The sequence below is a fragment of the Drosophila eugracilis genome, unplaced genomic scaffold (assembly GCF_018153835.1).
Source record: "Drosophila eugracilis isolate 14026-0451.02 unplaced genomic scaffold, ASM1815383v1 contig_445, whole genome shotgun sequence".
Taxonomy (NCBI): Eukaryota; Metazoa; Arthropoda; class Insecta; order Diptera; family Drosophilidae; genus Drosophila; species Drosophila eugracilis.
The window spans coordinates 640,354-664,506 of record NW_024573311.1 but is presented as its reverse complement, the minus strand read 5'-3'; the positions used below and the strand labels follow the sequence as shown (position 1 = coordinate 664,506).

Sequence of the window (24,153 nt, the reverse complement as noted above, 5' to 3'; positions counted from 1 at the left end):
GGGAAAATATCGAAACAAAATATTTCTTAGTTCTTAACTACCATTTCATCGTTTCTAAAATACCACAAAATTCTATTTGAAAAACATCGATAAGTTTTTATTGCATGCAAAAAGAGTTATCGTATTATTTTGCTAATTGTGCAACGTGTTTGAGTAAAAGTAGCGAGCAAGACTTAAAATGAAAGTTGAAGCACTAGATAAATTTTGGACCGACAAGAGCCGATATGATGTCGCAGAAAAGCGTTTCTACGAGGGACCTCTTAAGGTAATATATTCAACGAATCTGACGGAATATTAAATGTATAAGAACACAGAGATTTCACGTGGCCGGTAAAGGAATTCGGAATGGTTTTGGCAATGTTTCATGCAAATATATTTGTTTAAATAGTAAGGTCGTCGATACACATATAATGTTTAAGATAAATACATGTAAAGCTATATTTATCTACATTTGTTTTAAATTCCTTTGCATTTATTGTTCATTAGTATGTACATATATTTCTATAACTGTATGTAGCCTGTATAGGCGAACCCAAAACAATGTTAAAATATACCTACATAATATTATTTGCATAAAAACCAATCATCAAGAGTGAAAGCTCTATCCGTCCGAGTACCAGGTTAGAAATATTTCAGTAAGGATTTTTAATTCTATGAGGTATACAAATTTTCCGGTAGCTTTCTATAAGAAAATTATTAATGAAAAAATTTGATAGGATATTTTTAGTATAGGCAAAATGCTGGGCTGATAAGGCTGCTTATCAACCTTTCATATTACGTGCTTATTTTCCTGCATGAAAACAATCTAAAAATAGATGCACCAAATATTAATATTAAGCTATAACAGTATATTTCTTTAGAGCTTATTAGTGTAAATTTCTTAAGAACTGTAATCAAATGCTTGATACACCAACTGTTCGATCACGCAAGTAATCAATGGTGTCTTATTTTTAAAGGTAACTGATCGCAGCCACTACAGCCCTTTAGTAAGTGAAATCGCGAAGGCTAGGGAACACATACAGAACTCGCTGGAAAAGGTAACTATTGTGATATTTTTTCTCTTTGCTTTTTTATGCCCGGAATTTCTTTTGTTTCCCGTCAGTCTGTAAATCATGATTTATTTGTATCCATAGGCTCCCATTGTTTTTTAAAACACACGTTAGCTTATAAGTTTTTCTTAAAAGATAATAAGATAGATAATTGGTTTTTATTTGTATACCTGAAATTCTTAAAATAATCTTGTGTATTTCTAGATTGATGGAGTTACTTTGGATGATGGTTCCCACTCAGAACTTGCGAAGCGATTGTCTCAATTGGAAAGCGAAAACAAAGAATTGAAATCCCAGGTTTCCATATTAAACCAACTTGTAGATACCGTTGTAAAACGGTTAGATCAGTTGAATTTGACGAATGGAGAGTCAAAGAAGCCAGAAGAAAATAACGCGGTATCGAAAAAACCAGAAACAAACAACAAAGAGGAGGACGATGATGTCGATTTGTTTGGTTCGGAGAGCGAAGAGGAAGAGGAGGAGGCGGCCCGCATAAGAGAAGAACGATTGGCAGCATATGCTGCTAAAAAGGCCAAGAAAGTTCAAATTATTGCCAAGTCAAACATCATTTTGGATGTGAAGCCGTGGGATGATGAAACCGACCTTAAAGTTATGGAGACGGAAATCCGCAAAATCACTCAGGACGGATTACTGTGGGGAGCTTCCAAATTTGTCCCAGTTGCGTTTGGAATCCAGAAACTGAGCATTTCATGCGTGGTTGAGGACGATAAGGTATCCATCGACTGGCTGACTGAAGAGATCGAAAAACTGGAAGACTTTGTCCAAAGTGTTGATATTGCTGCATTCAACAAAATCTAAAGAGTATACATATATTTTTTTAATTCAGATTGGGCTTAATCTCATTACAAATGTTTTTGAGAGTAATTTAAATAAATATTTTGATAAAATACAACTTGGATTTTAATGGGTTTTAATTGGCTATATGTTTTTAAAGTTATAATGCTATTTTCCCCAGATTTTATAGTAGTAGTTTTTCCTTACTTAAACAAAACAATATGTCGGTTGTTGCTGTATTCGCCAGTATCAATTCACGTAAAAAAATATTCAAACATTGTAAAAAAAAATCGAATTACTTATTCATTTAATATTTCGGTTCACAGCTAAATTATACACACTTGTTTAAACAGAGGGACTAGTTTCGTAAGGCTCTACAAATTACAAATAGTTAATAAGTTCTTAGAGTATCTAAAGCATAACTTCATTTTCTGGTTTCGGTGAGGATTTGCGGATCAACTCACAACTGCCTGGAGAAGATTTGAGAGTAGTCATCGCTGTGCTAGTTGCGGCATACGATTTTGGTCACACCTACACGGGTTCTAATCGATGTAGTGCTGGGGCTTGACTGTAAGCCTATCAATCAAAAGAAGATAATTTTATTTTCGTTATTTTTTGAACTGAAATATTACTTACCGATCTTAATTAAAATTTCATTGTAAATTCTGCGTTTAAAAACGAATATGATGAAAACAAATATTCCAAGAAGGACATTAAACGAGTCGCTGATGGTCCAGAAAAATGTTTTCTTATGATCGTAGAACAAAATGCTCACTATTTCCAATAGCCAAGTTATACCCATAACAAAGCATAATTTAGTGTTCATAACAAATCTGGTTTTGTCCTGAAAAAATCTTCTTTTCAATACTGGTTTATCACTGTTTAAACTTTGCATCTTGTATATTTCATTTTTCACTTTGTTGCAATATTTCATCGTAAGCACGAACAGGACTAGGTTGAATATAAAAAGAATACCAACTGGGCCCGAAAAGAACAATAAGCTTGCTGAGCCAAAGGAATCATCTGAAATAAAAGGAATGTTTTTAATTATCCTAGTAATAAATTCCTATCAACAATTAAGAATTTTAAAGAATCTTACATGTAAACCAGCAACGACCGTGTCCAAAATTTGGTCTGACTACATCTGGTAATATGTCAGATTTTGTAAATGCTATTGTTATAGTAGTTAGCAACGTTGGAAGTCCCCAACCATAACAAGAATACCAAATAAATTGTCTCCTAAGGTCACTTTTTTCGCAGCTTTTAAGTTTTGTTGACCTAAAATAACACAAAGATTTTGAAAACATTGTGTCATTAAAAAAGATTCTATGTCCGGTAAAAATGAAAACGTTCGTTAATGTGGTTCGTTGATTCCAGTGTTTCTTAAATTATAATATTTTTAAACTTACCCAAATGTTCTCCATATATCAAATGAAGTAATATTCATCCAAGAAAATGCAGCCATTAAACAGAAGTATACAAAAAAGCCTTAAAATATAACAAAATTTATTTGTAAAACGATTTAAATGTTTCCTACTTGATTGAATTCAATATTTTACTACGAGTATATAGAATATTAAGGATGTTTATTGATTTCTTGCTTTTATTGGCCAATAACTTTTAGTCTCTTTCCCCAGCAGGACATTATTACCACATAATTGCTTTGTTCCAGCATTACCTACCAGAAAAGAAACAGATGTCGTCATTGGATGTGGGCTTTAACTGACCCAAGGCAATTCCAAGATATGCGGAAAACAAACTGCTTACAAGGCAAATTAGGATTTTCCCGGGGAGATTTCGCAATTTAGCTATCGATATATATACAATCAAAGTAAGTGCATAAAAGCAGCAAGATATTAAAAGACCAATGGGATACATTTTAAAGCGAATCCGGTCACTGCCCACTACCTTTGTGTCAAAACATAGAAATGTATAAAGCTGCTCTGAAAGAAACGAAGGCAAATTATTAAAAATTTAAACACTTTTTCAAAAAATGTTGAATTTATATGGCGATTTAAAATGGAATTTAAATGGGAAGGAGTTTACCTTTTGATTGGGTCTAACCCTTTCCAAGCAGTACTGAGTATTTGTATACATTTTCAAAGTATTTAGAATAATAAGTGAGCCATTGGAAGAACTTATTATATGACCATCATCTGGAAAATTATCTGGATCTAAGCGAAATTTTTGGCACTGTAAACCATGAATAATTCCGAAATCTGAAAAAAATAACACAATTTAATAATAGGCCGTTTGTAGATTTTATGAGTAAATGTTTCACAGATATGACCTAACCCAAGAAATTAAAGTATGTATGTAAGTATTCCTAGCAGTTTTTAATCGTTTATTAACAAGATAAGAAGCTTTGACAACTGTAGTTTAAATGTCCAAATGAACGATAACTGATATACATATGAACATAGATCTATCAGATGGTACATTTATTTAGCTGTTAAAGATAATTATTTACACACATACAAATTTTTATTTTTTTTTTTATAGTGAAACAGGTGATTAGACAAATGGCACCTATCAAAACCATTCGCACAGATTCTTATTAATATTTTCATCATTAGGTCTACGAATTGAATGGGCAATTAATGCGTATTCCTTAGAACTTTTATTGCCGCATTCAATTGACCTTATATTCTTTTAGATCAAAAAACCGATGTATAAGAAATTAGAAAAATCGTTTTAAAGATTACTAAAACATACCTGTAGGTTTCGTAAAGTTAGCGTTTATATTTAAATTCTGGAAACCTTCGAATTTCATATCGGTCCCATCATTTTTACAGTAAGTACTAAAATTTCCTTTCGCATACATTTCACCTTCGGCACAACATCGTCGAATGCACGGCACTTTTTGGCAAATGTTAGGTTCCTGACAAGCTCGAACCAGATATTTTTGATCCGAAGCTTTCCTTATTTTCGAAACATCCAAGTCAAAAATAGCTTCGATGCAGTACATTGATCTTGGCAAACTATTTGATCCATCTCTCCAAACAAGCGAATTGTTAATAAATTGCACTGTTTTCGAGGACACCGTATATTCCACCAACACTTTGTTGTCCGAACAGTTTAAGGCGTTATCAAAAAATATAATTGGACTGCTGATGATAGAAGAATAAACAAAGAAATCGTTTTCACCAAGTGTGCATGAATTATTTTCGGAAACGTAAATAAATCCCTGTGGGCAACACTTGTTTACAAATCCAACACTTTGAGACGGCACATTCTTTTCAAATTCACAAGATAAAATAATGAGGCGTTTGTTTAATAGCCCTATGCATGAGTTATTTCGTAAATTTAAATTACTTTCACTCAGATCACTTATATTTATGCTGGTATAATTTTTACACTTTGATAACTGGAATTGGGTGTTTGAGTCATTTGCTGCCTCGAAACCAAGGCCTCTTGGGGCTATCAATTTGCCTATCACTTGGGCTAAATCTGGAAATTCTTTAAGGTTGCTTTCAGCTGAAGCGCACTGGAAAATTTCTGAATTATCCGAACCGCGATATTTAAATATCATTGAATTCGGGGTGCAGCACATTTGAACCGCAAAAACTTTTGAAATGCCACTTAAAATCAGGCACGCTAAAGTTAGTCCGATGATCATTGTTTACGCCTTGGATTTTATATTCAATGACCAATTTTCGAGCTTGTGTAATGTTTGTATCTTTTCTTAGAACGGACTTTTCATATCTTATCATTGAATCGTTATCGGGCAATATAAACGTCGAACCGCATGCAGTTGGCGGATTTAACGAACTGAAGTCTTCGCAATTCCTTCACGAGCAAATGCGAATGTTTATGGGTAAACATTTGGTCTACACACATACGGATACGAATTGATGTACATAGAGAACACATTTATGGATTCGTAAGCTTATACAAATAAGTTATACCCCATAGAGTGTTTAACACTTAGCATGCTGGGGGCACACATACACCCAATTGAGTCAAATGGCTATATATTTATTTAGGTACTTTTTTATACATATGAATGTAGGTAAATAAATATTTCAATTGATGACTTTGTAAACCATTTTTCCACAGAAAGACAATTGGGTAACCTTTTATTTACATTTTGTAAAGTTCATTTTCTAAAGTTAATCTAACAATTTAATCACAATATCTGTTATTTTGGCTACAGAATTTAAAAACGTACGTAATTAATTTAAAATATATGTAAGCAATTATTTATATCTTTGTTAGATAAATTCAACAACTAATAACTAAAATGTGCTGTACGACAAACAAACAAAGCTGCATTGATTAAATTAGCCCAAATATAATACATTTATAATGGGCCATATCATAAGCTGCAATGAAAACAAGTTAGAATTCTTATCCATGTTATCGAATTTTTTATTGCATTTGCGGGTTGATAAAGCACTTAAAATAATTTAAATTTTGAATTTAAAAAAAAATCAACCAGTCTCCTGAGACCTGTTTTACACCCTGCATGGTGGATATGCTCAGGTGAATTATGCGTTATGCATCTTTACAAAACTCGGACTGTATCAAACAATAAGCACTTTACAAAAAAATGGAAAGGCATGTTCAGACAGGGACACATCTTGATAGCAATCGCATTAAGGAATGTATTAACGATTTAAGATCATCATAATTATACATACAAGAAGAACTAAGTGATTTTTACTACTTTTTGAATGGTATTTTTCAGGTTGTAATATAAATTTGTTTAACTAGTATCTACCTTATGTCACTAATTCTCGCAATCAATAGCAATAAGTTTTCAGGAAAACATTAATATTTTTGAACGGGTTATTAAAAATTTAAGTTTTATAAGTCTATCGTATACAATATTTTAACACGATTAATGATTAAGTTTAATTTAAAAATTCTATGGCATTCTTGTTTCATTCCTAAATTCCAAAAAAGAGAAAATACTCTACAAAATATTTGATATGTACACCAAGTGAAAATATTTTCCGAGTCATACTGAAATTTGTATTATTGATAGCATGTTGTAAGGCGACTTCATTATTTTGTAGCTAAATGCCATTTTTTATAGAAACGCAAAGTTGAATACGTGAGCAATACAATACGGTGAATGCAGTGACAAAAGAAGTCAACCGAAAGTAAAGAAAGCTAAACATTTTTTAAACTAATTAAATAAACTAAAATTTTCATTGTGAATAATGATGACTGAAAAGTTAAATTCTGGGCACACTAATTTAACAAGCAAGGGGTTTGTATATTTTATATTTATTTTACAAGAGACCATAAGTATTGTTTTTATAAGTACGTATTATAGTTGGTACATAGTTAAGTTATTGACCAATAAATGGTTTAAAAATATTTTTGCAAAAATGTTTAAAAATCTAAAGTTGATGTTGTCTTTATATGTGTACTGTTTATTTTGGCTTTTAATAAACAACTAAAAATGCCGTTTGATGTTATCTAATAAAATAAAAAGTTAGCAATGTAAATTCCACTTAAATTCGACTTAAATGTCTGTGCTAGCCGAATATATGTACGTAAGTATGTATAAAATAATTATATGTGTATAAGTTGCACATGTGCACTCGTGGACATCTTGGCCGCTAAATAACTTTTCCACAGTTCTGGCTTGTCATCTTAATTTTTATGCGGTTTCTGAATTTCGGAGTTAAGAGTAGTAGTAGTTTCAGTAGCAAAAACAGTTATTCGTGGGCTGCCATTTTAGAATTTGGATAGCGTTTTTTTTGCTCCAATAAAAAAGTGTTAAAGAGAAAAAAAGAAAAGTTAAGCTGAAGGTAACAATTAAAAAAAGTAATACTAAAAATGTAATATTTTGAATTTTAATATTAAATATTTTATAAACTTATTATTTCTAGAACATAGAAATAAAGAATTTAAAATAATCATTATTTCCAACTTCTAGGCTTATAAATGATCTTCAAATTGCTGGGAACACAAGCGACGATATGGGCTGGAAATCAAAGCTGAAGCTACCGCCAAAGGACAACCGATTCAAAACAACTGTAAGTTTTTAAAATTAGCTACAAACAAACTTCGGTTTAAACAATTTAATTACAAACCAAGTTATGATGAACAAAATTAACTTATGGCATCTTTCAGGATGTGACCGATACGCGAGGAAATGAGTTTGAGGAGTTTTGCCTTAAAAGAGAACTGCTTATGGGTATTTTCGAGAAGGGATGGGAGCGCCCTTCGCCAATTCAGGAAGCAGCTATTCCTATAGCTTTAAGTGGAAAAGATGTGCTTGCTCGTGCCAAGAACGGTACTGGCAAAACAGGAGCCTATTGTATCCCAGTTTTAGAACAAATAGATCCAACCAAGGACTACATTCAGGCTCTGGTGATGGTCCCCACCCGAGAGTTGGCGTTACAAACTTCACAGATATGTATTGAGCTGGCGAAACATCTGGATATTCGGGTAATGGTCACAACTGGAGGAACAATTCTAAAGGATGACATTCTTCGTATATATCAAAAAGGTTAGTTTGAAAAATAAATCGTTTAGATCACATTCTAAATAATTTTTTTTATTTTATTTTACATCTGCAGTACAATTAATTATTGCCACTCCTGGACGAATATTAGATCTGATGGATAAGAAAGTTGCTGATATGTCGCATTGCAGGATATTAGTTTTGGATGAAGCCGATAAACTATTGTCGCTTGATTTTCAGGGCATGCTGGATCATGTTATACTTAAGTTACCAAAGGATCCACAGATCTTGCTATTTTCCGCAACATTTCCACTAACAGTCAAGAATTTCATGGAGAAGCATTTACGCGAGCCTTATGAAATAAACCTGATGGAGGAGCTAACATTAAAGGGTGTCACTCAGTACTATGCATTTGTACAAGAGCGCCAGAAAGTACATTGCTTGAACACATTGTTTTCTAAACTGCAAATCAATCAGTCTATTATATTTTGCAATTCCACGCAACGTGTCGAGTTATTAGCTAAAAAAATTACAGAACTTGGCTATTGTTGTTATTACATTCACGCAAAGATGGCCCAAGCACACAGAAACAGAGTGTTCCACGATTTCCGTCAAGGACTTTGCAGAAATCTAGTGTGCTCCGATCTGTTTACCCGCGGAATAGACGTGCAAGCCGTGAATGTAGTAATCAACTTCGATTTCCCTCGAATGGCGGAGACATACTTGCATCGAATTGGTCGCTCCGGACGCTTCGGTCATTTGGGTAAGAAACTATACTATCTATTAACATATAGTGTTATTTATCAAAAAAACATCAATCGTTTATTATACTTTTTATAAAAATCAATTCTTTTCTAACTTATATATTTACTCTATTTTCAGGTATTGCTATAAATCTGATAACCTACGAAGATCGGTTTGACCTGCATCGTATTGAAAAAGAACTTGGAACTGAAATAAAGCCTATTCCGAAGGTCATAGACCCCGCACTTTATGTCGCAAACGTTGGCGCATCCGTTGGAGATACCATCAACAACAGTGATCTTAATAATTCTGCAAATGAGGAGGGCAATGTTAGCAAATAAAACGGATGCAACTCTAACACTAGGATCTGAAATAGAAATCTAAATCATGAAATCAATAAAAAAGATAAAATATTTCAGAAAACCAAAATTGTATTAAATAAATGGAAAGCAATTCTATTTCTTATATGCGCTATTTAGATAACTTGATGGACTGGTCTATGAAAACCCCTGTTTCGGTTCTCTATTCTGCCTTGCCATACAAAAAGCGGATTGGGCCCTGTAAGTGGGTTGAGTAAGATGGATATATGGAAAAATACCAGTGAGTATTTTAACGTTTCGCTGCTAAGCGTTCACCTGAACCAGCATTTCATATGCTCTTATTGTTTCTGGATTAAGCTTGATTAACCTACGAAAGAAAAGCATAATAAATAAATTGAAATTGAAATTCATCTTGAAACTGCATAAAGTAGAAGTTTCAATATTATAATTTAAATAAAATTTATTTATTAGCATCCAAAATCGTAAGCTTTGCTTGTCGGAGAATATTTACAATAAATGTACAATATTAAACAAATCATATACATAAACTAAATTTTAAAATTTTACGTATTAAATATGTTTGATGAGGAAGAAGATGAGTCTGATTGATCAAAGTCAATTTTCGCATAAGTATTTCCATCTTCCGGGCATGCAGACACTGGCGGAGATTCGCGGGAACCTCGCTTTAGATATTTTGCTGGGTTTTGTCCGCTGCAATGAGGAAGATCTAGGCTAGCGTAGTGAAGCTCCGGCTGGGATATGCGAGAAGAAGACCTTGACGGGAAATTTAAATCTTTAATATGTAGAATGTTTGGTTGTGTACTTGTATCTGTGCTTTTCGGATCCGATGCTGTTGGATTAATATTAAATTTAGAGGCTGAGTTGGTAGCATTATCTGGAATCGTGTTAGCACTTTCGGTAAGTCTGTGCCAACGATCTAAATTATCTTTGACAATACCTTTTTGGTATAACTTCGATGAGATAAGTGAACTGTCGCTCTTTATTTGAACAATTTTGTAGCCACCTTCAGATTTGTCTGCAATTTGTGTGTAATCTTCACTGCTTATTGAGTGAACCAATTTCTTTTCGTCATGGCCACCTATATCCAAATTGTTGTTATTTAATATTTTTTCTTCTACATTACTTCGTTTATCGCTTTCCATAGTTAATTTCTCATGGTCACTGTTGTTTTGTGAATATGCATCAAGGCTTCTACTTTCTACAGTTGACGTTTCTAAACTAATAGGTTTTTCATTTAAGGGGGAGTTCGACTTTTTGTTTTCCCTTATGGATGGTTCTCTCCATTTTTCAGTACCAATATTGTATGTACTTATTTTGTTAACATCGTTTTCGGTTATTACATTGTAGTCTGATAGCTTGAGCTTTTCTATTTTAGTTGGAAGGCAAACCGAGCTGGAAATATATGCATTACCAACTGGTTTCATCTCAAGGTATCCATCCTCTGATGCGTTAGCAGTGGTATTAATTTTGGTTCCATTGAATATGTCTTTTTGACTTATAGCGTGCAAAGTTAAATTTGAGCTATCGTTTCTGGTATTTTTAGGGAACACGTTTTCAATATATTTGGAAATTTCATTATTCTTGATGAATTTTTGTTTTTCAAAATTGGTTGCTTGCGAAAAGTCAATTTCCATTAAGTCACTCATTCGGTCAGGGTTTATCTGATTTTTCAAACTCAAGAGCGGAGCACTTGTAGATTTCTTTTCCCGGCTTGCACTTGTGCCACAACTGGCTCCGTCCTTCGTAATGCTACTATGACTTCTATTCGTTACGAAATCATGTTTATTATCCTCTACAAGAACCACTCGTTGCAAGTCGCACCGCGGTATTTTTGACTTTGAACCAACCGAGTAAGCTCGTACGCGATTCGAATTCTGTGATGTATCATTTAAATGTCCAAGGCGCTTATTAAACTTTAAATGCTCAACTTTATTTCCTATTGAATAAGCGCGAATTGGACGACCACATCTGCAAAATTATTTTGTTAAATTTTTGTTCAAGGATGAATTACATCTATACTCACTGATTATCTGAATCTAGATCAAAATCTTTAACAAGTTTTTCGGATGTGTGCTCCGGAAAGTCAAAGCGCAGGTTTGCATCCTCTGAGCTTTGCTTCTCTGCGTTCTTTTTCTCATGCATAGCTTCAGAAAATATGGAAGGTTTAATTGGAGTCATCGGTATGTAGTTTTCGTCACTTTCTATAGTCATAAAAATATGAATTTGAAAAATATTAAATAGATGCCACGCATATTTTTTTTTTCTGTTTGCATTACCACTTTGTTCGGCGACTTTGCTAAATTCAGCACTTGCGAAGTCATCAATGTTTTCCTCAGGAATAGCTGTCTCTGATGACCGCGTGCTATCAAAACAAAATAAGTAGTTAATAAAAATATTTAAATCTTCAAAAATTAATATGCCAAGCATATAATTGTTTTCACTTAGCAATAACGTACTTTAATCGATAGTGGCTAAAACTTCCATTATCATCGGATTCATCGATACTAATTGAAGACTCTTCAGATTCAGAGCATCTTAATGGCATGGAGAACGTTGGACTATTACTGTGTTTGTTGGATGAGTGCGGACGGGTACCAGAAATGGTGTTAGATCTTAACCCATGATTGGATCCAAAATATGTTTGATTACTGCCCTCACTTAAGGTCCCATTTCTGGTCGGTAAACTATCGCATCTCTCTCTTCCAAAAGCTTAAATTTTGTTTGGAAAATTGTTGGATTAAATTGCTTCTATGTGCAAATAACGGAAATAAAATCTACTTACTATAATTATGGGGTGAACTGCAATTTCGCATTTCGAGAGAGTTCTGGGGATTCTGTATAACGTTTATCGGTTTTGAAGCTTCATTTGCAGAGGATGATCGCTTTCTCATAGGTTCATGGCTAATATCAGCCCTGGCTTGATAAACATTTATTAAATTCGTATTTGACTCTGTTTTAGCTGACATAGCGCTGCAGATAATAAATTGAAGTGAAATTAATGCCATTTTTCTTAAAAGTCTGTATAAAAAGTCACTATTAATTACCTTAATATCGTATTGTGCATATTTGTAGCAATTGCTGCATTATCCGTTTCCATCCACAAGTCGCCAGATCCCAATACACTCTGGCGCCCGAGTTCCATGTAGAATATGCATTGAAGGGGTGCATTGCCACATCTGAAATTGTAGACATATTTCATGAGCTTTAATACAAATTAATTTTTCTTGTGTGGGACTACTTACCGCCGGATCGTTGTTAAAAGAATTTCAATGCTAGCAACCCTATCGTCGCCATTAGCAGTCTTCTCCGGTCCTATACACACAAAAGTCAGGGATTTTGAACTAAGGCAACAGTGATACGTTCCAGTGAGTCCCACTTTTTCCGAAATTCCCTTCTTTTGGATGACAACTTGCCAAACTTGGTCTATGTGCAAGAAGTTTAACATTAGGTGATGCAATTCCCCATAAAATATATAAGTTTAGCTTACCAAAAGCTGAGTATACAGTCCCATTCATGTTCGCGATATTCCTTTGTAGAACAAGAAGTTTATCCAGCCATTTCCGTAAATCATTTTCGGTTTCAAGTACGATTCCAAATCCACCATCTCTCGAGGACAGCACAATGACAAATTTGTGCTTGGTATCCAAACGTCGGTTAATATTGAAGCAATTGCTCAGGTAGATTACTCTTTTAGGTTCTGACCGCTGCAGGAACTTCTTTTCAGTATCATAGTATTCCAAACGTGCTGGGGAGTTGTTGCTTTCCTCGTACAACACAAAAAACTTCTTCTTCATGGTCTTTAACTTTTTGTGGTAGCCACTCAATACTATCCCGTCATTTGATATCGAAGCCATTTTTTCAATTGTTAATTCCTGCAAGGCAGTGGGTTTCTATAACACATATTTGCATCATTTAATCATTGATTTGATGGGCACATTTGGCTTTCACTTTCTAGTGTCGTGATTAATATACATACGGATACATATGTATGTATGTATGTACATGCATGTTTCTAAGCATTTTCAATTTAATATTCAAACTAATTATAAAGTCCAACGAAAGGGATAATATACATACGTAAATCTCTAAGCATAAACAAAAACATTATTCCGCAAAGAGAAAAACAAATCAGTTTTCATAACACAAACACCCCAAAAACATTCAAAATTTCGCGTTAACAAAAATCCTTGCAGTCTGACATCGAACATCAAAACACGCAATTACGACGTTTATGTCAATAATTTAACTGCAGCTTACGCTACGACAGATTAGAATCGGATGTAAGCGACGGAATTCAGAATTCATAATTCGCTCACTGTACTGTACACTTTGTTTATTTCATTTTCAGTTTCTGCGCAATGCATTAAGATGATAACCGCAGCTAGATGCTCATTTTATTATACATATACGTACGCGCGTATGTTTGTACATATTTTGTTTTATAGATGAGCATCATAAATATATATGTATATATATCTGAGAAATTCTAATACATCTTACATACATATGTATCTACGAGTTATTTTTCTCTGTAGGCATGTATGTACAAACAACGATACATATGGCACTATAATGGTATCATTTACAAACGCACATGGATATGGGAAATTAAACCACAACATAAATTTGTCTGGGTTAAAGGTTACCTGAAGCGACTTGCTGTTCGGATCACTAATATAAGCAATATCAGTATTTACAAGAAATCCGCTTGATACATTTAGGATCTGTATTATTATTGTTCACCAACGCAATTCTTTATTATCAAACCAGCGTGACCGCGCCGATAACGATAAAAAATACCATCCGGACTGAAAATATATACCAATTTACCCTAAAAAACATAAATATACTAAAAATTTTAAAACTATTAAATAAGGTTTTTTTATTGTGTTAAACTTCAAATATACATTTTTTTAAATTAAAATATCGTCTTATTTGCATTTCTTTTTAAGATTAAATGTAAAGCAATTCCACTTTTTGTATATTTTTAATTGTATTATAACAATAATAAACATTACATGGTATAATACCTTAAGAACACAATCATAAGAGGATTGTATATATTTTACATAATTCTTACTCTTATGGCATAGTTAGAAGGAGTTGGCCCAAATCCCTTGCTCAATCATAGAAGTACATATATATTTTACATAATTCTTTTATGGCATAGTTAGAAGTAGTTGGCTAAATCCCTTGCTTTACTGAATCTCTATTTGCATTTTACGTACATATTTGTTTTATATTTCAGTAATTAGTGGTACTAGTAAATTTAGTTAAAATAGAATCCGAAGAATATCATTAAATAAAGATGAAAAAATGGTTAAGAAACAAAATTCTACACCATTATAAAAAGTATTTAAAATACCATAGGTGGTCAAGCTGTACCAAACCCACGGCACGTGCAATTATCGTTATCGCAGCATTCCGTTTAAATTTTATATTGGCTCTAGTATGCGGAGTATTAGTACTACATATATACATATATTCCATTTTGTCTGTGCTTTATTTATTGAAAAAATTACCAGTTTTGTTATTTAGAAATTATAGTCTCTAGATAATCTAAAGGTTTACTTCCTTTGTATTTTTGAATTATTGTTGAGTCCTTTATATATTGCCTTCATTATATAAAATTTTTAAATTCCTCTTCTGAGGTCTGATGCAAAACAAAGAATGAAGGAAATTTAATGTTAAAAAAAGAAAGGGCTATATAAATATAAGTAAAGGAATTGCCAAAGGTTTGTATATTGATTTTATTTTTTAATGGTTACTATAGTTTTAAATACAATTTGAATATTTTATTTGTTGTAATAATTTAACAATACATGCCGTATTGTTATTAAGCTTTAGTTTTTTGTGACTGACTAAAGAGGAAAAAGTGGTTCTCTACCGCGTTCTATTGTTTGTGTTGTGTGCTTCGTAGTCCATGACTTCCTCATAAATTAACTCCTTCCATTGCTCCACAGTATGTTCTCTTTCGTCGACACTATGATCATATGGCTCTGGAGCAGGCTGAAAACAGAAAATGCGAAAAAATGTTAGATTTAAATTAAAATTTTATAAAAAGAATATATTTTTTATATTTATGCACTTACAGCGTCCACTTCCTCAGCATCATACCAAACGTTGATATACTCATGTTTTAAAGCCTCGTCCACAGATATCCGTTGCTCTGGATCAATGACTAGCATTTTACTAAGAAGATTTCTAGCGTCGGAGGCCTTCCTGCGGCTATTCTGATTATTATCATTTGGAAACAAGCCATCAGGGAAAAGTCTATCGAATGAGTATCCAGTGTATCTAGGACGATTTTCCACATAGTTTCGGACGGTTGGCTGTAACCGCTGCATAAATGAGGGAGATGGTGTGCCTAATTGCTCTACAAGGATACAAAAAAATAAAAAATGTTAACAATAACTAGATTGTATTTACCCAATAGCTTACCAATAATTTTATTCCACTGATCTATATGATCCGTTCCAGGAAACAGAACGCCACCCCTTATCATTTCTCCCATAATGCATCCCACGGACCATATATCTACGTTTTCTGTGTAGCCCATTCCCAAAATGACTTCCGGGGCCCTATAGTATCGGGTGACCACATAGGGAGTCATCATAAAGGTAGTTCCAGCAGTACGTGCCAGACCGAAGTCTAAAATTTTAAGAGTGCAGTCTGCCTTTACAACTATATTGGATGGTTTTAAGTCCTGTAAATAAACAATTTTTTATTTCTATTTCTTCTTAAATATTATTTTTTTAATACTGTACTCTGTGAATAATTCCAGCTGAGTGTAAATGTTTTATTCCACATAACATTTGGTAAAGCAAATAAGACATTCTGTCGTGATCCAAATCCATTTGGATAACTTGGCAGAGGTTAGCATCCATGAGCTCCATGACAAGGTAAACATCCTGAAACTCCTCCAAATTCCTTTGCGGAGTAAAAGCATTAAGTAAACCAATTATCTATTGATGAGAGTTTTTTTAAAAACAATTTTTAATTTTGAAGCCAAGTTTAATTACGTTTTTATGGTTAACCAGTTTCATTAGCTTGAATTCCCTATATGCTCTTTTAGCATGGGTTACATTTTGGAATGGTCGAGATAGTTTTTTAATCGCCACATTTTGCTCGGTGATAGTATCATATGCAGCGCTATAAAATATTTAGAATTTGGTTAGGTACAAAAATATTTTTATTCTTAGTTATGAGATTAATAATAACAAATGACGAAAAAGAAGCTAGAACATCATACATCTGTAGATTTTAATTTTTGTTTACAAATTCTGTTAAATATATTTGATTTTTAAAGTTTAACAATATAATGTTTTACCTTTTGAAGTACATTTTAAATACTGAGATTCAAAGAAATTTGAGCTTAAAAATTTAATGGACTGTGATTTCCTTTGCTTATTACTTTTTCAAACATATATATTTATTAAAATAAAGAAATCAAGAAGTTAAATCAGAGTTCACTGCTACCGCAGGTTATAAAGGTAGGATAATATATAATTTAAAAATCAACAAATGCAACTTACCATACTATTCCTTGGGCACCAGATCCTATAGGCCTTAAATTAACGTACCGACTTAGGATGGTAAAGTTGGTATCTCCCACTTCAACGGTGTAGTGCTGGTGCTGAGCTGTCATTTTATATTGTTTTTATATATTACTTTTAGTTGAAAGCCAGGAGCATATCGGCCTTTAGAGGGAAGATTAGATGTGGGTAAATAAGATAAATCAATAAAGACACAACTTCAACGCGATTGTATTTTATATAAGTAAAAAGATCCATATGTATGTTGCCTTTCTGAATGGGTGGAGACAGTGGAAGTTTTCAGAAAAATTCGTCAGATGCTAGGGGGTAGAAAAACATTACCTTTACTGGCCTTATTTAGACAGAATGTTATGGACATTAAATGGGTCTGTTGTCACGAAGGGTGAATAGGGGAGGCGGAGGCAAACGGCTTGCTGGATATTGCGGTGCGACCTTATTACCAAACTTAATACATCCCATAGGCAGTCTTAAGAAATAGAAAATTCCTTACAAAAGATACAATAGCATAACCCAATAATATTTTGACGATCTTAAATGGCAAGTCTTTATTGATAAGAGATTATATATTTTTCGGGTATTACAAAAAAATATGGGTAGCACCCTAAAAAACACATAAAGTATTATAAAATTCCATCCATTCCGTTCTATTTAAGTGTTTAGCGGCACGAACAGAAAAAATACCGATTTAAAATCGATATGTCGGCTTAAACATAAAATTACGGAATGTTGGACCACTGCGATGTACATAAGTTCATGAGTATGTGTATGCATGCCTATGTATATATATACATACACAGTTTGTGCACTGGTGAAAACTGTAAACTTCTACTGGTATACATATAAACATATGTAGTAAAATGTAAATTACATATGTACATATATGGGTCGATAATTTACTCAATTTTCGAACTATCTTTTAGATAGCCGTTGTTTCTTGTATGCATATACAGAATATCTCGTTTGTATTGAAGATAGTAAAGCGGTCGGTCTTCGGCTAGTTGTCGATATGTAAGCGTTAGACATTTGCGCATACATAGGTACACACTTTGAGAAGTTGATTAATGTTAAATACCAATCGTTTTTTATTACCGGCACAACTGTCATTTGTATAAATCAGCAATGACACGTTTTGGTAGACAGTTACAGCGCTTAAATATTTTATGTGCAAGGATCGTAATAGAATATTTATTTACCATTTAATGCAGAAATTTTAACGATTTTCTGGTAGAAAATTAATATCGATTTTTGCTTCTACACACACTGGGCACTCTGAGTAGCAAACATTTTTAATTATGTTGATTCTATTGAAATTACAGAACAAACTAGTTTCGACACTTTCGCATGAAAATAATTGTACATGGATACAATACAATATACGAAAATCTATTGGAATATTCGATCACAACAAAGTTATTTAAATCGGTGTGACCAGATTGGAGTGGGACCAAAACACAAACGATTAAAGTCAGCCATATCGAGTGAAGATAAATAGTATATGAAAATTATTGTAATTCTATCAAATTTTCAGAAACTTATAAAATATATTCTTAAAGTAAAAAACTACAAAACTTTCTCTCGATTCAGTGTTCCAATTCTTCGTTCCAAGGGCTCTTGATATTTTCTATCGATCTATCGATTATGTATCGAATGAAAAATGAGAAATCACCAACTATAAATAAAAACAAAAGAAATATCTTGCGATATGAAGACGGTTGGTGTTCTTTGTGATTCACTATCTGATACTTACTATTTTTCATCATTATTTTCCAGTCATCACCAGCCCTTAAATATCTTTTGGAGAAGGATGTACAGGTGTCAAAACATTTTGTTAAAACCGTCTCCAACCTTGTCTTTCTTTAAATCTCTGCGGATACATAGCAGATTTTTGGAGATATCCTGCGATGGAATTGCCTGGTTTGCCTCATGGATTGCGTTTATATGGTTGCTCAGCTTGAAAAGCTTGTATCAAATGCAAGTGAACATGCTTTTGGGACTAATACTCGATGTATTTATCGTGGCTGTGTTAAAAGCGATCGTTCGGCGAAGACGACCGGTTCCCAACAAAGATATGTTAACCATAGGACCCGATAAGTTTAGTTTTCCTTCGGGCCACACCTCCAGAGCATTTTTCGTTCTTCTGTTCTTCGCCAAGCTGTATCCTCTCCATATCGTATTCATGCTTCCAGTCACAGCTTGGGCTCTAAGTGTCGCTATCTCAAGACTTATTTTGCAGCGTCATTACATTTTGGATATTTGCGCTGGAGCAGTCATCGGAATTCTAGAAGCATTAATAATTGGATTTTTATGGGTCAGCGAGGAAACTGCATTTAGTATCGTTGGTTTTGTCACGGAGGAAACTGTCGACGTTGAGTAAAAAAATTAAAGTACCAAAAATTAAAATAAAAGTCCCAAAAAGCAATAGATAATCTCTTAATCATCACTAATGCTTTTACCAAATAAATTGTTAATGTTTAATATTTAAGTTAATTTGTTATAAATATCGCAGGATCAAAAGTTGCTGACCGGATTTATAGAAGTTTACAATTCATAATTGCCTTTAATATGACTTAAAATAAATGTTCTTTAAAAAAATTATTTAAAGTAACAAAAAAATAAATTTAATATGAATTGAACCGATAGAGGAAAATCACTTTAAAAATGTATAAATCGAAATTCTTGTTGTTTGGGATAACCACATTTTTGCAGAAAATATATCAATTCACATCAATATAAAAAATAAATTTAAATTTGTAAAACTTCATTCTCAAACATTTAATTACATTGTTTTTTAATATTTTTACTCCATGATGTATCGACTTATCGATAAGGAGTCAACAACCCCATTCGTTGTGTGAAGGGATGAAATGTTGTATGCCATACAAAGTTTTCGCGAAAGGATAAATAAAAAAATATTTTCGGGATCCTTGACATGTTAAATATACTGTTAAAATAACAATAGGTTTCATATTGTTAGTCAGAAGTTTAGCAACATGGACAAATATTCTGTATTTATTGTGTTTATTTTGTTCCTTTTCTTAATAAGAAAGGATGTGGGGAGCAATAATGTAGACTCTGGAATATACGGGTAGGTATTTATTAGCACAACGGGAAAGATGGAATCAAGTTCTTTAATCTGAGATATTTTCTTTTATTTAAATTGGCCAATTATGTTTTAATTACCAAACAACTTAACAAATTATTTTGAAGTGGTCGAATGTTTAATTTTAAATGGTTTTCAGATATTTCTTTAATATTTATTTAAATGCCAATTTTTGTGCCGCAGGATTCAGCATAAACGGGGGATTTGCATTATTTATAATGGGACGATTTGTCGGGATATTTTGAGCAATGCCTATGTTTTTGTATCCCCTAACCTTACAATGAACGATTTGGAGGAGCGGTTAAAAGCGGCATATGGAGTAATTAAGGAATCTAAGTGAGTATTATTATACTTTTTTACTTAGTTGTAGAAATTTTAATTGTTTACTTTTCAGAGATATGAATGAGAACTGTCGCATGTACGCCTTGCCCAGTTTGTGTTTTAGCTCAATGCCAATTTGCAGAACTCCTGAGCGTACGAATTTATTGTATTTCGCTGAGCAGTTCAAAAATTCAAATGTCACGATTCGCCGAAAGAGAACCAAAACTAAAGACATTAAAAACATAAACATTTTTAAAAAGAAATCGACTATACATGAAGATGTGTTCAGCACTGATATTTCGAGTAAATACCCACCCACTAGGGAGTCTGAAAATCTAAAACGCATATGTCGGGAGGAGTGCGAACTTCTAGAAAACGAGCTCTGTCAAAAGGAATATGCCATTGCCAAACGACATCCAGTCATCGGCATGGTTGGGGTTGAGGATTGCCAAAAGTTGCCCCAACATAAGGATTGCTTGTCCTTGGGCATAACCATTGAGGTGGATAAGACAGAAAACTGTTACTGGGAGGATGGCTCGACCTATAGAGGTGTTACGAACGTGTCCGCATCCGGAAAGCCCTGTTTAAGATGGTCTTGGTTAATGAAGGAAATCTCCGACTTTCCAGAGCTCATAGGTCAGAATTACTGCAGGTACTTTTAAAATAATATTTAATGGTATTATTATAATAATTTATTAATATTATAAATGTTTAAACTTTTAGAAATCCAGGAAGTGTGGAAGATAGTCCTTGGTGTTTTGTCGATTCTTCTCGTGAGCGCATTATTGAACTTTGCTATATTCCAAAGTGTGCAGACAAAATTTGGATTGCCATTGTAGGAACGGCGGCAGCCATAATTATAATTTTTGTAATAACATTCGCTATAATACTCTTTAAAAGAAGAACCATTATGCACTATGGAATGAGAAATATTCATAATGTAAGTACTCAAAAAAAGAGTCCACTGAATATAAAAAAATTTATGACATATTTTCCAGATAAACACACCCAGCGCGGATAAAAATATTTACGGAAATTCACAGCTTAATAACACCCAAGATGTGGGAAGACCCAACTTGGGAAATTTATCCGATCATGTTGCTCTGAACTCTAAGCTTATAGAAAGAAATACCCTACTAAGAATATCCCACTTTACTCTTCAGGATGTTGAGTTTTTGGAGGAACTGGGTGAAGGAGCTTTTGGTAAGTTATTTTAAATAAATGTCAAAAAAGTATTAATATGATAGCATTTTAGGAAAAGTTTACAAGGGACAGCTTTTGCAGCCAAACAAATCGACCATAACTGTTGCAATTAAGGCTTTGAAAGAAAATGCCTCAGTTAAGACCCAGCAAGATTTTAAGCGCGAAATCGAACTAATATCGGACCTTAAGCATCAAAATATAGTTTGTATATTAGGAGTAGTACTAAACAAAGAGCCCTATTGCATGCTGTTTGAGTACATGGCTAATGGAGACTTACACGAATTTCTAATCTCAAACTCACCCACCGAAGGCAAATCCTTAACGCAACTCGAATTCTTGCAAATAGCTCTGCAAATTAGCGAGGGCATGCAGTATCTATCAGCCCATCATTACGTTCATCGAGACTTGGCAGCTCGAAACTGTCTGGTTAACGAGGGTTTGGTTGTAAAGATATCAGATTTTGGACTATCCAGAGACATTTACAGTTCAGATTATTATCGGTGAGACTGTAGAGACTCCAACGAAAATAGCATTTAAAAAATTTTTTTATTTTAGAGTTCAGTCAAAGTCGCTACTACCTGTAAGATGGATGCCGTCAGAATCGATACTGTATGGAAAGTTTACCACGGAGAGCGATGTATGGTCATTTGGAGTTGTTCTCTGGGAAATTTACAGCTATGGAATGCAGGTTAACATTAAACAGTTAAATTAGTAAAAATTTACATTATATAAAAAAAATATTTTTTTTTCAGCCATACTACGGTTATAGTAATCAGGAAGTAATAAATCTTATCCGTTCAAGGCAATTGCTATCCGCTCCTGAAAACTGTCCCACGGCAGTTTACTCCTTAATGATCGAGTGTTGGCATGAGCAATCAGTAAAACGTCCTACATTTACAGATATTTCAAACCGTCTTAAAACTTGGCACGAGGGCCATTTTAAAGCAAGTAATCCAGAAATGTAACTGTATGCACATATGCATTTTCAACGAATGGACTGTAACATAAGTAGATTTAAGAATTTAATAAAATAAAATATATCATAAATCAAAAGGATTATTTACATTTTAAAATAAATACAACCAATCGAATCTAATTTATATTAGTTTTTTATGTTTATTTAGTGAGATTTGTTCGTATAATAACCATATGGTATTTAAATGTTTCTGTGCCATTCACTACTAAATTATCCACTTGCAATACCTAGGGCAACGCCGCCGAAAAATGATGCCAAAAATATGTGCAGATCATTTACTTTCGGTCCCTCTTCATCTCCGATTAGTTTGGTATACCACTTTGCAACTTTTTTGCCGTTCCTGGTTAGCAGGCTTTCCGCCCTATCCAATTGGTTGTCGACATATCTTTCGGTCTATATATGTAGGGTTAAAACATAAGTATTGGCAACCAGATAAATTATATATGCTTTTAAACTTTACCTTATCTTTCCAATTTTTCTCACGACCTAGCGAAGATTCTACTTTATCAGCAAGTCTGTCAACGCTCTTATCCAGCTTTGTCCAATTTATTTTTATAAGACCCTCTTGGTGTGCAATTTCCAACAAGATAATGCTGCCGCCAACGGCAAAAGCAGCAAATTTGCCTATCTTCATTGTTGTGAATCCTGTGGCCCTGAAAAAGTAATTTGCATACAAATTCCTTATTATATTTATTACGCTATATGCGCCACGTTAGCCAATAATTTCAAAGATAAATTAGAAATACTTCTATGTATTTATTTAAATCAGCTCTTTATTTTTAATACAAATTTAGTAGAAAATTATAAGCCATAATTTTTATTTCTTAACTACAGACCGCCCGCTGATCATGAAGTTTCCTTAATGTCCATAATTCAGGGCTTTATTGGTTTAGAAAAATGATTACTTTGATAGTCTTTTGTTAAATTAAAAATTGTTAAAAATGGATTTACTGCAAATACTTTAGATTTTACAGTGATTGGGCTGGCGACTCTGCGCCGCAATGATATAACACTTACCATCCCGAAGTGACTCCAATTAGCATTTGCGAGTATGCTGAACGCTGACCAATGTCGCTAAAAACTTTCTTTAAAAATTCCGAGTAATTAGTCATTTTTAAAATTAGATGTTTGACGTTAAGCTGCGAAGTTCTATTCGTTTACGTCAATTTTGCACAATAATATATGCCTGTCAAGATACCGTCACATTTATAAGCAAAAAATGGGATTTTTTGGAACTCGGAAACAGAACAGAATTAATCATTCCAGGATATTTAGTAACTAATAAGGTATTGAGATAAAGACATTTTCAGGGAATGTTTGGGATTCTTATTAATTATTTTCTTTTGGCCCTGTCTAGGTAAACAGATATAAAAATTGTATTTATCGTCTGCGGCGAAGTGTGATCGTACTAAGATTTAGTTGTCTGTTTTCGACTAGCAAATCTTAATCAATACGGAATTTCTACAAAGCATATAATTCTTAAATATTAATAACTTGAATCGAATTTCTGTTCGCTGAGAAACACTTTAAAAGATCATATGATGTATAATTTACAGAAGTTATTCAAGTGGTTTTTGACGATTAATTTCCCAAAAAAAAAAATATAGGAACCTTCGCAATATCAAGAAAAATCACACAAAATCC

At 33.3% G+C, this 24,153-nt stretch overlaps 8 protein-coding genes across 11 annotated transcripts; 4 read left to right on the top strand and 4 right to left on the bottom strand.

The window, feature by feature from the left end:
* Positions 1-118: 118 nt before the first annotated feature.
* LOC108111072 (probable elongation factor 1-delta) lies at positions 119-1,959 on the top strand. Of its 2 annotated transcripts, XM_017220404.2 has the most exons (3): positions 119-265; positions 957-1,037; positions 1,254-1,959. In XM_017220404.2, the coding sequence occupies exons 1-3, from the start codon at positions 179-181 to the stop codon at positions 1,866-1,868; spliced, it is 783 nt and encodes a 260-aa protein (XP_017075893.2). In that variant the 5' UTR covers positions 119-178; the 3' UTR covers positions 1,869-1,959. The 2 variants fall into 2 exon arrangements, with proteins under 2 accessions (XP_017075893.2, XP_017075894.2); XM_017220405.2 differs by lacking the exon at positions 957-1,037.
* A 244-nt stretch (positions 1,960-2,203) lies between these two features.
* Positions 2,204-6,329, bottom strand: LOC108111071 (G-protein coupled receptor Mth2). 2 transcript variants are annotated; one of them, XM_017220402.2, is made up of 8 exons: positions 6,297-6,329; positions 4,560-4,954; positions 3,891-4,063; positions 3,527-3,782; positions 3,254-3,332; positions 2,944-3,122; positions 2,481-2,867; positions 2,204-2,420 (listed from the first exon to the last, which is right to left on the bottom strand). In XM_017220402.2, exons 2-8 carry the CDS (start codon positions 4,810-4,812, stop codon positions 2,347-2,349), a joined length of 1,401 nt encoding a protein of 466 aa, XP_017075891.2. In that variant the 5' UTR covers positions 4,813-4,954; positions 6,297-6,329; the 3' UTR covers positions 2,204-2,346. The 2 variants fall into 2 exon arrangements, with proteins under 2 accessions (XP_017075891.2, XP_017075890.2); XM_017220401.2 differs by lacking the exon at positions 6,297-6,329 and having other exon boundaries at positions 4,560-5,693.
* Positions 6,330-6,816: 487 nt separating this feature from the next.
* LOC108110921 (ATP-dependent RNA helicase me31b) lies at positions 6,817-9,479 on the top strand. The gene is made up of 5 exons (XM_017220196.2): positions 6,817-7,062; positions 7,738-7,837; positions 7,935-8,313; positions 8,384-9,031; positions 9,151-9,479. The coding sequence occupies exons 1-5, from the start codon at positions 7,013-7,015 to the stop codon at positions 9,351-9,353; spliced, it is 1,380 nt and encodes a 459-aa protein (XP_017075685.1). The 5' UTR covers positions 6,817-7,012; the 3' UTR covers positions 9,354-9,479.
* Positions 9,480-9,763: 284 nt separating this feature from the next.
* Positions 9,764-14,141, bottom strand: LOC108110920 (insulin receptor substrate 1). Of its 2 annotated transcripts, none has more exons than XM_017220193.2 (9): positions 14,000-14,141; positions 12,841-13,243; positions 12,596-12,776; positions 12,398-12,529; positions 12,136-12,323; positions 11,810-12,062; positions 11,630-11,715; positions 11,377-11,554; positions 9,764-11,321 (listed from the first exon to the last, which is right to left on the bottom strand). In XM_017220193.2, exons 2-9 carry the CDS (start codon positions 13,205-13,207, stop codon positions 9,896-9,898), a joined length of 2,811 nt encoding a protein of 936 aa, XP_017075682.2. In that variant the 5' UTR covers positions 13,208-13,243; positions 14,000-14,141; the 3' UTR covers positions 9,764-9,895. The 2 variants fall into 2 exon arrangements, with proteins under 2 accessions (XP_017075682.2, XP_017075684.2); XM_017220195.2 differs by having other exon boundaries at positions 12,841-13,225.
* A 948-nt stretch (positions 14,142-15,089) lies between these two features.
* LOC108110855 (stress-activated protein kinase JNK) lies at positions 15,090-18,339 on the bottom strand. Its single transcript, XM_017220102.2, has 7 exons — positions 18,103-18,339; positions 16,889-17,053; positions 16,376-16,505; positions 16,121-16,318; positions 15,795-16,059; positions 15,446-15,729; positions 15,090-15,362 (listed from the first exon to the last, which is right to left on the bottom strand). The coding sequence occupies exons 2-7, from the start codon at positions 16,999-17,001 to the stop codon at positions 15,237-15,239; spliced, it is 1,116 nt and encodes a 371-aa protein (XP_017075591.1). The 5' UTR covers positions 17,002-17,053; positions 18,103-18,339; the 3' UTR covers positions 15,090-15,236.
* Positions 18,340-18,611: 272 nt separating this feature from the next.
* Positions 18,612-19,668, top strand: LOC108110856 (phospholipid phosphatase 6). The gene is given in 3 exon segments (XM_017220103.2): positions 18,612-18,620; positions 18,680-18,754; positions 18,756-19,668. Coding segments are annotated over 3 exon segments (612 nt in total). The 3' UTR covers positions 19,284-19,668.
* Positions 19,669-19,768: 100 nt separating this feature from the next.
* Positions 19,769-22,595, top strand: LOC108110854 (tyrosine-protein kinase transmembrane receptor Ror). The gene is made up of 8 exons (XM_017220101.2): positions 19,769-19,994; positions 20,193-20,345; positions 20,404-20,982; positions 21,054-21,270; positions 21,329-21,533; positions 21,586-22,033; positions 22,089-22,221; positions 22,286-22,595. Exons 1-8 carry the CDS (start codon positions 19,900-19,902, stop codon positions 22,496-22,498), a joined length of 2,043 nt encoding a protein of 680 aa, XP_017075590.2. The 5' UTR covers positions 19,769-19,899; the 3' UTR covers positions 22,499-22,595.
* A 29-nt stretch (positions 22,596-22,624) lies between these two features.
* LOC108110857 (FUN14 domain-containing protein 2) lies at positions 22,625-23,686 on the bottom strand. The gene is made up of 3 exons (XM_017220104.2): positions 23,527-23,686; positions 22,970-23,162; positions 22,625-22,902 (listed from the first exon to the last, which is right to left on the bottom strand). Exons 1-3 carry the CDS (start codon positions 23,619-23,621, stop codon positions 22,720-22,722), a joined length of 471 nt encoding a protein of 156 aa, XP_017075593.2. The 5' UTR covers positions 23,622-23,686; the 3' UTR covers positions 22,625-22,719.
* Positions 23,687-24,153: the final 467 nt, after the last annotated feature.

Coding starts and splice junctions, on each gene's coding strand:
- LOC108110855 (XM_017220102.2), bottom strand. CDS start 17,001: ATGACAGCTCAGCACCAGCACTACACCGTTGAAGTGGGAGATACCAAC. Junction 15,730..15,794: donor TCAGTGGAATAAAATTATTG/GTAAGCTATTGG, acceptor GTATCCTTGTAG/AGCAATTAGGCACACCATCT. Junction 15,363..15,445: donor ATGCTGAGGAAGTGGACGCT/GTAAGTGCATAA, acceptor TTCTGTTTTCAG/CCTGCTCCAGAGCCATATGA.
- LOC108110857 (XM_017220104.2), bottom strand. CDS start 23,621: ATGACTAATTACTCGGAATTTTTAAAGAAAGTTTTTAGCGACATTGGT. Junction 23,163..23,526: donor ATTGGAGTCACTTCGGGATG/GTAAGTGTTATA, acceptor TTACTTTTTCAG/GGCCACAGGATTCACAACAA. Junction 22,903..22,969: donor AGAAAAATTGGAAAGATAAG/GTAAAGTTTAAA, acceptor CTACATATATAG/ACCGAAAGATATGTCGACAA.
- LOC108111072 (XM_017220404.2), top strand. CDS start 179: ATGAAAGTTGAAGCACTAGATAAATTTTGGACCGACAAGAGCCGATAT. Junction 266..956: donor TCTACGAGGGACCTCTTAAG/GTAATATATTCA, acceptor TTATTTTTAAAG/GTAACTGATCGCAGCCACTA. Junction 1,038..1,253: donor TACAGAACTCGCTGGAAAAG/GTAACTATTGTG, acceptor GTGTATTTCTAG/ATTGATGGAGTTACTTTGGA.
- LOC108111071 (XM_017220401.2), bottom strand. CDS start 5,463: ATGATCATCGGACTAACTTTAGCGTGCCTGATTTTAAGTGGCATTTCA. Junction 3,333..3,526: donor CGACATCTGTTTCTTTTCTG/GTAGGTAATGCT, acceptor TTATATTTTAAG/GCTTTTTTGTATACTTCTGT. Junction 3,123..3,253: donor GATATATGGAGAACATTTGG/GTAAGTTTAAAA, acceptor GTGTTATTTTAG/GTCAACAAAACTTAAAAGCT.
- LOC108110854 (XM_017220101.2), top strand. CDS start 19,900: ATGGACAAATATTCTGTATTTATTGTGTTTATTTTGTTCCTTTTCTTA. Junction 20,983..21,053: donor ATAGGTCAGAATTACTGCAG/GTACTTTTAAAA, acceptor TTAAACTTTTAG/AAATCCAGGAAGTGTGGAAG. Junction 21,271..21,328: donor GAATGAGAAATATTCATAAT/GTAAGTACTCAA, acceptor CATATTTTCCAG/ATAAACACACCCAGCGCGGA.
- LOC108110921 (XM_017220196.2), top strand. CDS start 7,013: ATGATGACTGAAAAGTTAAATTCTGGGCACACTAATTTAACAAGCAAG. Junction 7,838..7,934: donor ACAACCGATTCAAAACAACT/GTAAGTTTTTAA, acceptor GGCATCTTTCAG/GATGTGACCGATACGCGAGG. Junction 9,032..9,150: donor CGGACGCTTCGGTCATTTGG/GTAAGAAACTAT, acceptor CTCTATTTTCAG/GTATTGCTATAAATCTGATA.
- LOC108110920 (XM_017220193.2), bottom strand. CDS start 13,207: ATGGCTTCGATATCAAATGACGGGATAGTATTGAGTGGCTACCACAAA. Junction 12,777..12,840: donor GACTGTATACTCAGCTTTTG/GTAAGCTAAACT, acceptor TCTTGCACATAG/ACCAAGTTTGGCAAGTTGTC. Junction 11,322..11,376: donor GATCTAGATTCAGATAATCA/GTGAGTATAGAT, acceptor ATAATTTTGCAG/ATGTGGTCGTCCAATTCGCG.